Source organism: Nuphar pumila, chromosome 10, assembly GCF_984573655.1.
Source record: "Nuphar pumila chromosome 10, dmNupPumi1.hap1.1, whole genome shotgun sequence".
NCBI lineage: Eukaryota > Viridiplantae > Streptophyta > Magnoliopsida > Nymphaeales > Nymphaeaceae > Nuphar > Nuphar pumila.
Window position 1 is genome coordinate 8,975,098 of NC_143258.1, and position 15,874 is coordinate 8,990,971.

The following is a 15,874-nucleotide window of genomic DNA, read 5'->3' on the forward strand; positions in this document are numbered from 1 at the left end:
GGGAAAATACAACTCAAGCAAGTTGGATCAGATTCTATAGTTTATATCAAACATAATCTAGGCTTAAGACTAAGTTTAGTTGGTTAGGAGAGGTTGGGGCTTAGCTAAAGGGTTTGGATGATTTACTAGGGTTGAGTAGGTTGGTTGGGAAAGATCTGGTCCTTCCGAGGTTGGCCAAGGTTGGGTTTAGTCGAGTCCACCATGAGGATGATGAAGTCTACACAAACAAAGAGTAGAGAAAGACTAATATTTGGGCAATTTTAGACCCAAGCAAGGTTTAAACAACCTTTAGTTGATATGGATAAGCCCTTAAAAAGGGTAAATGAGTCAGGAGGTAAGGACTTGCTGGGGTAAGGAAAGAGAGAGAGAAACAGGGAGACATCCAAGAGAGAGAGGGGAACGAGTTCTAAAGCGAGAGAGTGAGATCAAATCACATTTCATTTCATTCTTCATATATTCTCCCATAAAATAGAACGAGCCTCTAAATACAGGCTGGAGAGAACCTCATTAAGGCCTCATAAATTATAAAGTAGATAAATTAAAAAATAGTTAAACCTAGATAAGCCTAGACTAAGATGGGACCTCCCTTGACTCATCAATGGAGAGCCCAATTCACAAGATCCATTTGGGCTTCCAAATTTCATTAAGGAGGAAACCAAAAGGGTTGAACGGTTCCATGGAGAGGGCTTTCAAGAGGGCTACACGAGCCCTTAGGGCATTAACCATGGCTCCGACATCCAAGGGGTAGGGCCCACACGTCCTTCCAAGCTTTTCTATAGGGGGCGCCCCATGTGGGTTCCACATTCATTTAATGCTCCAAGAGGGGGTGCACAAGGATGGGTCCTACATGACTGATGTGACTACTGACAAAGGTGGATTTCATGGCTGATGTGGTGACCCTTGGCTTGGATCTCACTTGGATAAGGTGGCTTGCTTTATATGAAGCTTGGATTTGGAATATGCATCAGTAATTGGGCCCTTGAAGCTGGATCTAGACTCTTAAATCACTTAGTTCGTACAAGGACTTGGGTGATAGATTCAGAGTAGAGTCTTCAAGAATTTAGTCCTTATGAGAATGAAGCACGACCACCGGTATTTCTAAATGGCCCTTGTGGGCGGCCGAAATGTATATAGGCTCTATCTGGATCCTGTTTTCTTCTCTTAATTTGTGAATTTTTGTTTCTCAACTCCTCTATGTTTTTATGTTCACTGTTGTGTATCTATGTTATCTTGTCCTTTGCCTTTTGGTGATGTTTTATGTCCAGAAAAAAAAGGGGTTCGGTTGCAAGTCTAATAAAGAGCTGGTCTGAAGATGATTTTGCACATCCTACATAGAATCGACAATAATACTAATCATAATTGTCTTGTTCGTTTAAGTAGGAAATGATAAAGCAATTAAAAGATCAAAGGATAGAGGAGAATAAAAGGAAAAGAACAAAACTAATGGCTAATATTACATACCTTGCCAAAGAAACACATGAATTTACATATAGCCAGAATGTTTATTGCCTTCACACATTCTACAAGACTGGATGTTTATGGAAATAAAAGATGCAGATGATTTATGATAAAAAAATCACACGAACAGCAATCGGAACAATAGCAGGTGTTCCGTGGATTGCCTTGTAAAATTATACAAGCCTAACCATGCTTGTGGTGGACTATCTTGCCGGTGGCAAATATGAAGATTCCATGTAAGAGCAAGAATTTTCATATGAAGATGTTGATGAAGGAGCAACCTGTTCGTATGAGATATCAGTCCTCTGTTGATAAGTCTCCAGCTCGATGGCCTCCTTCAATTGGTTTACCACATCATTCATGGTAGGCCTCGGATTGGAAGTTTGGGAGGTACATGACATTGCTATATCTGCAACTTTCCACATAGAGTTGACATTGTATTGCCCCCTCAGCTTAGGGTCAGCCACATTGTGGATATCCCCTCGTGTTATCCTTGGTGTTGCCCATTGAACAACATTCAAACGCTCGTCAGATATAGTGAACAAAGGAGGATATCCAGAGATGAGTTCAAAAAGAACCACACCGAAGCTATACACATCGCTCTTTTTGGTGAGCATTCCTGTTCCATGATACCTACAATCAGAGGAGACGGGTGAAAACTCTGCCAACTTTCAATTATAAAGGCAATAACCACTTTGTTCTACAGAGACAACCTCGATGATTTTTTTTTGAGAGAATAGGCAATTGATATATATATATATATATATATAATTAGAAATATGTACATATGATGCATAACCATGAGAAAAGAAAAACCGGAAATGTGTAGTATAAAGAAGGCCTTAATACTACACGTAATGGTAACTGCCATGATGTCAAGCAAGGACAACTTATGTTAACGTAGATTTTCAGAACCACATCGAAATTTTCAGCCATATAAGTAAACATCAGTCATTATGCATAACAACATAGATCCAAGCCAAGCTCATTTTCTGGACTGGGCTGGCCAGTGCTGTGGCAGCAAAATTTGAAGACTAACTTCAGCAAAGAGCAAGAGCACTCAAGAACTGTAAAGCAATGAACTACCAAGTATACCAGACAAGCACGTGAAGATAAACCCATGCAGAGATCTACTGTGGCAAATGGTTAAGCCAGATCCAAGCAAGAAGGAAGCCAAATGTTATTGTCCACTTGGACCTGATCATTCTCCTAAAGAGCCAAGAATATAACTCCTATTTAATTTTCTCTCTTTTAGTAATTCCTGATATGCTATGCCTTTGGAAACAAGTGCAGAGAGTAGACCAAATATGAGACAGAATCATCAAGACACCATGTCTTTTAAAATCTATACATAAGGTCAAATGAACCATGCCTAGAGGTGAGTCCAAGTATTTGTACTATGGGCACTATGGACATAAGGAATGACATATGCAACCATATAATAGAAAAACATACTCAGGATCGATATATCCAGGTGTGCCAGCAATCACAGTTGATAGATGAGTGACGTCGTCATTGGTGCCTGCTTTTGACAATCCAAAATCTGCTACTTTGGCTTCTAATTTTTCATTCAAAAGGATATTTGCTGTTTTGACATCCCTATGAATCATTGGTGGATAACATCCTGAATGCAAATAATCCAAACCTGTGTTCCAAAATCAAAGGTTAGTTTACTAGATATGACTTTTAAAACCATAGATACAAAAAGAGAGTTCTGGACTACAATGGGGAGGCAAACCTGTCGCAACATTCAGTGCTATGTGAAGTCGTTTCTCCCATGTTAGAAATGCAGACATGCTACTTCTTCCTACAAGAGAAATACTTTCTATAGTTATTTGGCCTCTCCATATAACATAAGGTAAGTTTTAATCCAGCACAAAACAACTCATTCTGGTTCTCATTTGTATTCTTGAATTCTAATCGAGTACCAAATGATTTATTTTGGGTCAAAACTTGATTAACGGCTTTTGAAGAAGGCCACTTGAAAGATCTTGGCCTTGTTATAAAATTGGAATGGGTTTGTACAGCGCCTTGGTGAACCATAAATATGACAGTTTCATTCGAAACATCTCTTGGAGTGTGTTAATGTTTACTTCTCTACTGTACATCTGTGAGATTATCAAGTTACTTTGAGTTCAATCATTTATAAATATCACGTAAAACTTGGCAGTTATAAAAGGTTGGCCTCTATTCGAGCCTATAAGACGACTTCTTTTCCAAAATCAAAAACCCGTTCTTGCTCTGGCATGCTGGGCTCGGGCTTGCTACCTTGCAACCCAGATTGGAGAGTCATAAATGTGCAGCTTCATTTGAAATGGCTTTGAAAAAAGTGTTCCCAGCTTGAGAATGCATACCCAACCCTTTAAGCTGCTTGCCCAAGCTGGTTTACACCCATATCATTTCTTCTAAAAGCACAATCTGAACTATCTATGTGATATACCTGACAGTAGCTCCCTTAGGTTCCCGCCATGCATATACTCGTATAGAAGAATCAGGTTTCTACCTTCGTCACAGTACCCAACAAAAGAGGCTAGGCATTTGTGATGAACTGTCATCAACAGCTTAACCTAAATGATAGCAATGTGAGATCATTAATGAAATTGATGAATAGAAAATACAATTGATTTGTTAGGAGAAACTCTAAGACTTTGATACTAACCTCTGCTGTAAACTCCTTGGTTACATGAGGGAGTGATTCGGTTAGTACCTTCACAGCAACTTCAGAACCATTTTTAAGTCTACCATAGTAAACATTTCCAGACCCTCCTCCACCAATCACTTTTATAAAGTTGTTTGTGATCTCCAAAATCTCAGCATATGTGAAACTACGGTTGATCTCTGAGTCTAGAACTGTGTGTGGCTTGAAATTATTACCTAGCACATTGGATAGAATTACTCTAAGAACTGGAACTTACACATGCAAAAGAATACTTACAATATGAGTGATTGCTTTTAATGTTTTTTCAAAGAGCCATACATAAAAGAACAGCAGGTCATTTGCCAAATTATCATAAGATGTTTGAGACTTGTATTAGTTGCATATCACAGTAAAAGACTTTGGAATTAACCTCTTTAGATTATTTAACAGCAAATATATTGAGGAAAAAATGGTATGCTCTGTGTGTGTGTGCGTGTGTGCTTGTATGCATGGGATGTATTTGGTACCATCAATAGTATTGAAAGTCTAGCAAACCTTATTCAAAATTAAAGTGTCATTTCTTCATGTAGATACTCTTCTCATTTTACTAGGAAAGATGCTTTAGATCAAAATATGTCAAAAAATACAGAACTAATTTATTGTAAAACTTTCATGTAATAGGAATGAAGCAATGATTTTAGCAAATATTTAACAAGTCTAAAAGTTTAAAATTCTTAATCTGTATATGTTCTACACTAAATAAGCCTCAAAGATCACAACATAGGATCTAATCTAAAGTACAAGAAAATATTTGGAAACCAATTCAGGGTGCGTGGTACTAGTAAAAAGGTGAACATGGCTATTGAATGTGTGTGGAATATATTATAGTAAGTTCCACCATGTAGCTCAACACAAACCAATGTTTTTAAAGGTGTTAGCTGTAATGAAGCAGTTTTTGAAAAATATCAATTAAGACAAGCCTTGAGACAAGTCTCACTGTCATTTGGTTGTAAAGGTTAAAAACATAACATTTTTAGGATACTAGAAATAGATGTTGCTTATAAAACATAAATAAATAACCATAAATACCACTAGTCTCACAAACGATGTTAACCTCTCACTCCATATTATTCTGGAAAATCAAATACTATTAGAAAAATAAATTACTTGTGTTTTGTCATGGCAACAAGATGAGTAGTTACCAATCTACGTCACTATTCAATTTAGAAGGATTACAAGATGAGTAGTTACCACTCTACGTCACTACTGAGGTTATTTCTTGGAGAGATTTTCAAAAGTTGAAAAATCTCGGGAGTTTAAAAATTGGAAAATATAAATAATAACAAAAAAGAAAATAAAATAAAATTTTCATTATTTTTCTTCGAAAAATATAAAGAAACAAGTTTTAGATATTTTAAAAATATAAACGAAACAAACAAATAGGAAATGCAAACTTAAAATATGAGAAAAGAGTTTTTTTCCCAAAAACACTGTGATACTATCGCGATAGTATCTCAATATTTTGACTTCTGGCGATATTTTGAAAATATTGTGAGATATTCCATTTAATTTTGGCTAACTTAAAATATGAGTGTTTCTCCTGGTAATTTCATAATATCAACGATATTTGTGATATATATATATATATATATTCTCATCTTTTCTATTCAAATTTTTCTTTATTTGTTTTTGTACTTTTTTAATCATATATGGCCATAAAGCTGAATGGTTATATGATTGTATATGAGCATGTTGAATATTTTAAGAAATTATATCCTCTGCCACTTGATAATACCAGATATGAAATAAATAACGCCTTTTCTCTCTAGTTAATGTGCTATGGTTCTGCAACATAGTTTCTTATAAAATAGGCAACGTAACCTTTAAGTGATTGTAAGAGATATCTAGTCAAATAGGGTGTAAATCCATTTTTTTATTTAAGTTTTATGTCAAATTATTTTTTATTCTCTTAAGCATATATTTATGACAACACTTGTTATCTAAAAGTAAATAAACTAGTCCATGAATGAGTGAGAATCTTATGTTTGTGAGTCTTAGGCATTTTTTAGAAATTAAAGGCTCAAGTCTCTTTAAGAGACAATAGATAATTGGCCTTGTCCATTTTGGCAAGGCTTTATAAGATAATTTAAATGGTAAAAGAAAGTTTACATCATATACTTTTATCAATATTGAAAGTAAAAATAGTGAGAAACATAAACATATTGATAATTTTAAAAAATTATAAAATAATTTTATTTTGTGGTTATTAAAAAGGGGGAGAAAGATCGATGTTTGAGAGAGAAAGAGGAAATTTCCGCGTTTTATGCCTATTAAAAAGGGGGGTGGGGGACATTTTGGAAAGAGAGAGAGTTTCTTCATTTTATGGCTGTTAAAGACATGCAGAGAAAGAGAGAGGTTATAAATAGTAACTGATTAAGTTTTGAAAAAATTAACATGTTACATGTAAGTAACACTTAATGTGTTTATGAAAACTCTATATATGCAAATGCCCATACAAATTTTTAGTTACATTCTCAACTCACATGACAAGAATTAAAGAAAAAGTTATAAAGCATCCAATTTTTTGTTCTCCTTTTATAATATTTAGGATTAGGATTTAGCATTTATGACATAATTTAGGATATGCCTCTTTACCTACCAAAGTGGCTTAAGCCTATGAGGCAGCTAGGTCTACGAGGAGTTAAAGGTGTGAGCTTCTAAAGCCTCAACTATGGCCTTCCAAAACCATGAAAGAATATGTTGGTCACAGTAAAAATCAAGCTAACAGTTATGTTGTGAATGCAGCAATTGGCCTCAAATTTCTCAGGATTTTGACAACAAGACGGTTCATTCAATGTTTGTAAGAGTTATCTATTCAAATAGAGTGTAAATCTATTTTCTTAATTCTAAATTTAGGCTCTTTGATCTCTCTTATTTGTGCATATGAGAAAAAATTTATTTGAAAGTAAATCAATTACACCATGAATTGTAACGAGGAACTCTTTTATAACAGGCTTAAGCATTATGCAATAAGCTTCTAAGAGTTGTTAAAAGTGCAAGCCTCTAAAGCCTCAACTAAATAGCTTTTTAAAACTATCAGGGAAACAAATGTTTGTCATGGTAAAGCAAGCCAGTGATGGTATTGTTAATGCAGCAAGTGGCCTCAAAATTCTCAAAGTCGGGTAAAAGAGGCAATTCATTTATCAAGGAAAATCATTATTTAAATTTATAGTGATGAGAAAATTGCACCTGCAATTAGCACACAATCAACGTCAAGAGCGATGGACTCTAATCATGTGTTATGCCATCATCATCGTTCATCACTTCTATCATCATTGCCCATTGCAACAGTCAATAGAGCCCACCTTAATGAGTCTTCAAATTCATCATCACCAGCACACTAATGAAAGCGGTTAACACTCATATTGTATATGATGTTATATTCCATCACCACCCCACATCTCACTTGTGAGGTGTGCATTCACCCCACCCTCTCATATCCCAGAGCTCTCAAATGGGATGTGCAGTGAGGATTGAGTAACAGGCCATTATATATAATCTAAGTCACAGGGACTCGGCAAAGCAAGTGCCGCACCCGTATCGACGTGACGCGGGTGCGGTCAACATGACCCTGTGTGCAGTCAACGCACCTATGGTCATTTTGGTCCAATTTTTTGAACGTTAAAAAAAATGACGAAAAAGGAGGATTAGGACAAATTTTTTTTTTGCCCTAATCTCCTCTCTCGCGCAGTTCAGCTTGAATTCTCCCAACGCCTCTGCCCGATGCCACCTCCTCCTCTCCCTCGTCGCAGGTACCCTCTAGCTCCCTCTCTCTCTCTCTCTTCTTGTGTCGGCAATGGAGGGGCCGAGCCCCCCTGCTCCCTCTCACTCTCATGTTGGGTCGACAGGGGAGGGGCTGAGCCCCCTTGCTCCCTCTCACTCTCTTATTGGGTCGGCAAGGGCGGGGCTGAGCCCCCCCTGCTCCCTATGATTTCAGCAAGGGAGGGGCTCGAACCCTCCTTGTTTTCAGCAGGGGAGGGGTCGAGCCCCTCCTCTCGCTCTCTTGTTGGGTCGGCAGTCTCACTCTCTTGTTGGGTCGGCAGGGGAGGAGCCGAGCCCCTTACCCTGCTCCCTTTGATTTCAGGGGAGGGAGGGTCGAGCCCCCTCTTTTGCTCTCTTGTTGGGTCGGCACGGGAGGGACTGAGCTCCCCCTGCTCCCTCTGTTTTCGGCAGAGGAGGGGGGCGAGCCCCCCACCCTGCTCCCTTTGATTTCAGGGGAGGGGTTGAGCCCCCCATCTCTCTCTCTTGTTGGGTCGGTAGGGGAGTGGCCAAGCCCCCCCTGCTCCATCTGTTTTCGGCAAGGGAGGGGTCGAGCCCCCCCTCTCGCTCTCTTGTTGGGTCGGTAGAAAAGGGGCTGAGCCCCCCCCCCCCCCCCCCTGCCTTGCTCCCTCTGTTTTTGGCAGGGGAGGGGCCAAGCCCCCCCTATTACTCTCTTGTTGGGTCGGCAGGGGAGGGGCTGAGCCCCACCTGCTCCCTCTGTTTTCAGTAGGGGAGGGGGTCGAGCCCCCCCTCTCGCTCTGTTGCTGGGCCGACAGGGGAGGGGTCAAGACCCCTTTCCTGCTCCCTCTTATTTCAGGGGAGGGGATGTATATATATATATATATATATATATCAAGATAATGTTTGTATAATTGATTTGAAATTTTGAATGTATTTTTTTTTTGTGTTTTCAGGATAAAAATGATGGATAAAGGGAAATGACTTGCGTCATCCTCATCCCAACATTTGAGTTATGTTGCTAGTTTTGCTGATAGTTGTAGTGAGACTGATGAGGTGGGACCACTATGGGTACGTGTAGATAAACTTGCAAAAACTAGAGAAAGAGGTGGTGAAAACAAGAGATTTTGATGCAAGCTCTGTGAAAGAGATTTTGTTGGGTCTTACACAAGAGTGAATGCTCATTTGTTGAAGATAACAGGACATGGCATTTCAGGATGTAGAAAAGTTGATGAATCAATGCAAAGACAATACAAAAAAATACAAGAAGAATATGAGAAGAGAAAGACAATGATCAATTCTTGTGCAGTTAGTGTGCCATTTGCAAGCCACCAAGAAGATGCTGAAAAAGAAAAGAAAAGTCAATGTACGAGGTAGAGGAACGATACAAGCAACATTCAGTACATATGGAAGAGAAGAATTGGATAGAAAAGTTGGGAGTTATTTTTATTCTAGTTCACTCTCATTTAATGCGGCTAAAAAAAACTTATTGGAAGGATTTTGTAACATCCTTGGCAAATTGTAATTTGAGTGGCTATGTGCCTCCAAGCTCAAAAAAAATATGAACCACACTTCTTGCAGAAGAGAGGGCAAATGTGGAGAGGTTGTTGGAGATTAAAAAATATTCATGGGAGCAAAATGGAGTTTCTATTGTGTCTGATGGATATACAGATATTAAAAGGTGTCCACTGATCAATTTCATTGCTTCTTCGCTTAGTGGCTCAGTATTCTTGAAAGCAGTTGACGCATCTGGAGAATATAAAAATGCAGAGTATTTGAAGGGGTTGTTTATAGAAGTCATAAAAGAAGTAGGTGATTAGAATGTTGTACACATTATTACAGACAACGCTTCAATTTGTAAAAGTGCAACGTTGAGTTTGGAGAGTGACTACCCTCATATTTTTTGGACTCCCTGTGTAATACACAACTTAAATCTGGCCCTAAAGAGCATATGCAACCCCAAAGAAGAAGAAAATTCACAAGCATATACTTTATGTTCATGGATTTAAGATTTAAAAAGAAATGTCAAAAGCATTAGAAATTTTGTTGTTAACCACCATCGTGCTAATGCTATATTTAATAGGCATTCTGACTTGAAATTGTTGAAACACGTTTTGCGTTCATCATTGTGATGGTGAAGAAGATTAAAAAAGTAAAGAATGCTTTGGTTAGCATGATGACTGATGAAAATTGGACATTCTATAGTGCTGATGATGATGTCAAGGCTCAAGAAATTAAGAAATTCATTGTTGATGATGAGTTTTGAGACAAAGTAGTATACTTTCTTCAATTTACCCAACCTATTTGGGAAATGTTGAGAGAAGTTGATAAGAATGAACCCATGCTTCATAGAGTTTATGAAATGTGGGATAATATGATTGAAAAAATACAAGCTGTTGTTTTCAAGCATGAAGAAAAAAATCCTGCATTGGATGATTCAGAATTTTTTAACCATATTCATTCAATTTTAGTCAGAGGATGAGATAAGAGCAACACTCCTTTGTATTGCATGGCACATTCTCTTAATCCAAAATATTATGCAAAAAAGTGGAAAGCAAATGGTATTAATCGTGTCCCTCCAAATCTAGACCTAACACTATCAAGACATAGAAATATGTGTATGATAAGACTTTTTCCTGAAGCATATCTTATAAATGAAGTCACACAAGAGTTTAAAATTTTTTCATCTTCGAGATTATATGGACCAACATTATTCTCGAGAGAGGAGGATAATATAGATCCTATCACATGGTGGTCAATATTTTGATCAGAAACACCACTTCTCCAACATCTTGCATTATGATTTCTATCGCAACCTGCTAGTTCATCTTGTTGTGAAAGAAATTGGAGCACATATTCTCAAATCCACAACGTGAAAAGAAACAAACACACAAGCAAGCGTGCAAGGGATTTAGTATATGTTCATTCAAATCTTTGACTACTTTCGTGAACTAATGATGAATACAGGTACTAATTTGCTCTCTTAGTTATTTGATTATTTTTTTTTAATTTTTCATTTAACTATACTTTTATTGTATTTAACATTTTCAAATTGGGTTTATAACGCAAACAAAGAACATTCAAATTTTGGGATGTAAACCCAGAAGAGTGTGACTTCGAGAGAATTTCAACATGACAAATATGGATTTATCTGAGCTCAGTCTTCCTTTTAATGATGCATTTGATGATGAAGAAGAAAATTATTAAGATCCATTACTTTTGGTATGTAATTTAGTTCTTTTCTGTTTTACTTATTTGATTGATATTTAAGTTGATTTATGTAATTGCTTTACTTATTTGATTGATATTTAGGTTGATATATTGTATGCATGATGAATGATATTATGACAATGTTAACTGTTAAATTATGATAATGTTAATTGTTAAAACTTCAAATATATATATATATATATATATATATATATATATATATATATATATATACATTTTTGCCCTGCCGCAGCCCCGCACCCTAGGTTTTTGAAAGTGCCGCACCACCGCACCCGCACCCATGTGACTTAGTATATAATTTGATCATATCTGCTTCCACCACTAATTGCTATCATGGACAGTGTGATGGTTATGTTGCATGTCACCTGATTTAGTTCTCATTACGATAGAGTTCTGGCTCTTAAAACCATTTTTTGGATGTTGTGTATCATGTAGTTATGCATCACTTAATAGGCAGAGTGTATTAGCTAAGGAGGCCCCTACCAAGGGCCCCTTGGATCCCATGCATCCAAGCATTGAACCATCCGTGAATTGAATGTGTCCTGAATGGGTGTCACAAATTTTTCGAAGTCACTCAAGCTCTATATGGATGCACCTAGAGCATTTGGTATGTAGGCTAAGAATAAAGCAATCTATCCTTGGCAGTTGGATGCCGTTCATCACTTGGATGAATGACCTCCACCAAAGAAACCTTAGCAATATTAAGGTTCCCTCTCAAGCAAGGGCGCCTCTGGTGGTCTTTGGACAGAAAACACGACCTTATCAGATGTTGAGATCAATGTTGCTAAAATTGGTTAACTAAACTTATCAGTTTTCAGAAGAACCATAAAATCGGTCACAATCACATCAAATCAAATCATTCATAGATTAACTTTTTCAGTTTTACACTAAATAAGCCTCAAAGATCACAACATAGGATCTAATCTAAAGTACAAGAAAATATTTGGAAACCAATTCAGGGTGCGTGGTACTAGTAAAAAGGTGAACATGGCTATTGAATGTGTGTGGAATATATTATAGTAAGTTCCACCATGTAGCTCAACACAAACCAATGTTTTTAAAGGTGTTAGCTGTAATGAAGCAGTTTTTGAAAAATATCAATTAAGACAAGCCTTGAGACAAGTCTCACTGTCATTTGGTTGTAAAGGTTAAAAACATAACATTTTTAGGATACTAGAAATAGATGTTGCTTATAAAACATAAATAAATAACCATAAATACCACTAGTCTCACAAACGATGTTAACCTCTCACTCCATATTATTCTGGAAAATCAAATACTATTAGAAAAATAAATTACTTGTGTTTTGTCATGGCAACAAGATGAGTAGTTACCAATCTACGTCACTATTCAATTTAGAAGGATTACAAGATGAGTAGTTACCACTCTACGTCACTACCGAGGTTATTTCTTGGAGAGATTTTCAAAAGTTGAAAAATCTCGGGAGTTTAAAAATTGAAAAAATATAAATAATAACAAAAAAGAAAAGAAAATAAATTTTTCATTATTTTTCTTCGAAAAATATAAAGAAACAAGTTTTAGATATTTTAAAAATATAAACGAAACAAACAAATAGGAAATGCAAACTTAAAATATGAGAAAAGAGTTCTTTCCCAAAAACACGATGATACTATCGCGATAGTATCTCAATATTTTGACTTCTGGCGATATTTTGAAAATATTATGAGATATTCCATTTAATTTTGGCTAACTTAAAATATGAGTATTTCTCCTGATAATTTCATAATATCAGCGATATTTGTGATATATATATATATATATATATATATATATATATATATATATATATATATATATATTCTCATCTTTTCTATTCAATTTTTTCTTTATTTGTTTTTGTACTTTTTTAATCATATATGGTCCTTCCAAATCTAGACCCAATGCTATCAAGACATAGAAATATGTGTATGATAAGACTTTTTCCTGAAGCATATCTTATAAATCAAGTCACACAAGAGTTTAAAATTTTTTCATCTTCGAGATTATATGGACCAACATTATTCTCGAGAGAAGAGGATAATATAGATCCTACCACATGGTGGTCAATATTTTGATCAGAAACACCTCTTCTCCAACATCTTGCATTATGATTTCTATCGCAACCTGCTAGTTCATCTTGTTGTGAAAGAAATTGGAGCACATATTCTCAAATCCACAACATGAAAAAAAACAAATGCACAAGCAAGCATGCGAGGGATTTAGTATATGTTTATTCAAATCTTTGACTACTTTCGTGAACTAATGATGAATACAGGTACTAATTTGCTCTCTTAGTTATTTGATTATTTATTTTTTAATTTTTCATTTAAATATACTTTTATTGTATTTAACATTTTCAAATTGGGTTTGTAACGCAGACAAGGAACATTCAAATTTTGGGATGTAAACTCAGAAGATTGTGACTTCGAGGGAATTTCAACATGACAAATACGGATTTATCTGAGCTCAGTCTTCTTTTTAATGATGCATTTGATGATGAAGAAGAAAATTATTAAGATCCATTACTTTTGGTATGTAATTTAGTTCTTTTCTGTTTTACTTATTTGATTGATATTTAGGTTGATTTATGTAATTGCTTTACTTATTTGATTGATATTTAGGTTGATATATTGTATGCATGATGAATGATATTATGACATTGTTAACTGTTAAATTTTGATAATGTTAATTGTTAAAACTTCATATATATATATACATTTTTACCCTGCCGCACCCCCGCACCCGCACCCATGTGACTTAGTATATAATTTGATCGTATCTGCTTCCACCACTAATTGCTATCATGGACAGTGTGATGGTTATGTTGCATGTCACCTGATTTAGTTCTCATTACGATAGAATTCTGGCTCTTAAAACCATTTTTTGGATGTTGTGTATCATGTAGTTATACATCACTTAATAGGCAGAGTGTATTAGCTAAGGAGGCCCCTACCAAGGGCCCCTTGGATCCCATGCATCCAAGCATTGGACCATCCGTGAATTGAATGTGTGTCCTGAATGGGTGTCACAAATTTTTCGAAGTCACTCAAGCTCTATATGGATGCACCTAGAGCATTTGGTATGTAGGCTAAGAATAAAGCAATCTATCCTTGGCAGTTGGATGCCGTTCATCACTTGGATGAATGACCTCCACCAAAGAAACCTTAGCAATATTAAGGTTCCCTCTCAAGCAAGGGCGCCTCTGGTGGTCTTTGGACAGAAAACACGACCTTATCAGATGTTGAGATCAATGTTGCTAAAATTGGTTAACTAAACTTATCAGTTTTCAGAAGAACCATAAAATCGGTCACAATCACATCAAATCAAATCATTCATAGATTAACTTTTTCAGTTTTACTGTTTAAAAAAATATTTTTTGAAAAACATCCAAGCAAATCAATTCAACGTAAAATTTGCTCAATTCAGGCCGATTTGACTAAAAAACAGCTGATTTTTGCTGTATCATTTTTGACAAAGGGCTGATCGATCTGAATTGGGTGATTCAAGCCGATTTAGATCGATTTTAACAGCATTAAGATTAAAAATTAGAAAAAGGACAAAAAGTTGGGAGATGAAGTGTCAGATAACGTACTTGGCTTTACTTCAACTGTAGTGCTTGGTGTCCTGCGACGAAAAATGCGAAAAACAACCAAAGCCAATAACAACAACAACAATAGTGAACCGAGGGTGGCTCCCACTATTATGCCCGGATTGGTCTTCTTTGAATTATTTGTAGTGTCACTTGAGTTGCTACTGCTTGAAACATGGTTGCCTGAAATGCTAAAAAAACGTAAAATTGAAAGAGTTTCAGTGGGGATCGACCAAAAGAAACACACCAGTTGTGTGAACATGTTTGTGCATAACATACTTTAGGTTTATCTTGGAATTGCTGATAAGCGATGAGGGCACCGATCCGGTGAACCCATTATCTGCCAAGTTCCTGTAGTACAAGAAACAATTATGAGTAGTTGAAATTTGACATAACAATAGGAGAAAGAAAATTTTGAAGAAATGTCATGGGGGAGCTGGAAGAATAATTTATATGTTCTTGATGTTGAGCATGTTGCCTTCTTCTCCACCAGATTTTGAAGTGTGATAAAAAACGAGTGGCATGTTTGACTTGACCATCTTAATATTGAAGCCCTTTTATTTTTATTTAAAAATCAACTTATTAACATTGATAATTTAGAATGTAAAAATAAACATTTTACTTTTAGTAGTTGCCAGATTGGCAAGTCTTGCAAACTTTCTTTTATTTTCTCTGATCATCTTTCTAATAATGTTTTTGAGAATATTCATTCGGACTCATGGGGCCTGACCCCTATTAAATCTAGAGCAAACGATCGATTCAATGTGATTTTTGTTGATGACTAGATTTACTTGGTTTTATCATCTAAAAAGAATATTTGAGTTTTTTAATTGATTTGTTTATTTTTAAAATGTCAGTTTGATAGAAAAAGTAAATGTTTTCAATGAGATGGAGGAGGAGAATTTGAAAGCAAAAATTTTCTCAAATATTTAGATAATCTCAACTTAAAGAGGCAAGTCATGTCCCAAAACTCCATAACAAAATGGAGTCTCTAAACAAAACCCATGTTTTTTCATGTAGGTATGCCAAAATGATTTTCTGTTGATGCTTTCTTCAACGAGTTTTTTAATAAATCATTTACCTTCATATTTTAACTTGTATATCTTTGGCTGTAGATGTTTTCATACTTACATGGATATGTAAATTTGGTCCAAAATCATTACCCTGTGTTTTTTTAGAAT

The 15,874-nt window shown here is 35.9% G+C and overlaps 2 protein-coding genes across 2 annotated transcripts in view; both read right to left on the reverse strand.

The window, feature by feature from the left end:
* Nucleotides 1–1,465: 1,465 nt before the first annotated feature.
* Nucleotides 1,466–3,261, reverse strand: LOC149823443 (putative LRR receptor-like serine/threonine-protein kinase At4g29180). Its single transcript, XM_090018839.1, has 3 exons — nt 3,197–3,261; nt 2,914–3,103; nt 1,466–2,091 (listed from the first exon to the last, which is right to left on the reverse strand). Exons 1-3 carry the CDS (start codon nt 3,252–3,254, stop codon nt 1,662–1,664), a joined length of 678 nt encoding a protein of 225 aa, XP_089874965.1. The 5' UTR covers nt 3,255–3,261; the 3' UTR covers nt 1,466–1,661.
* Nucleotides 3,262–3,655: 394 nt separating this feature from the next.
* LOC149823444 (putative leucine-rich repeat receptor-like serine/threonine-protein kinase At2g04300) overlaps nt 3,656–15,874 on the reverse strand; it is a 32,731-nt gene continuing 20,512 nt past the window's right edge. The window contains exons 6-10 of the mRNA XM_090018336.1: nt 14,973–15,044; nt 14,697–14,884; nt 4,118–4,332; nt 3,899–4,025; nt 3,656–3,726 (exon numbers count right to left, since the gene is read on the reverse strand). Coding sequence (XP_089874462.1) covers nt 3,656–3,726; nt 3,899–4,025; nt 4,118–4,332; nt 14,697–14,884; nt 14,973–15,044 — 673 coding nt within the window. The remainder of the gene's footprint in view (nt 3,727–3,898; nt 4,026–4,117; nt 4,333–14,696; nt 14,885–14,972; nt 15,045–15,874) is intronic.

What these genes read in the sequence shown, in the direction of transcription:
- LOC149823443 (XM_090018839.1), bottom strand. Translation starts at nt 3,254, where the DNA reads ATGTCTGCATTTCTAACATGGGAGAAACGACTTCACATAGCACTGAAT. An exon ending in AGCACTGAATGTTGCGACAG is followed by an intron (nt 3,104 to 3,196) that starts GTTTGCCTCCCC and finishes TTTGGAACACAG; the next exon opens with GTTTGGATTATTTGCATTCA. An exon ending in CCTGGATATATCGATCCTGA is followed by an intron (nt 2,092 to 2,913) that starts GTATGTTTTTCT and finishes CTCTGATTGTAG; the next exon opens with GTATCATGGAACAGGAATGC.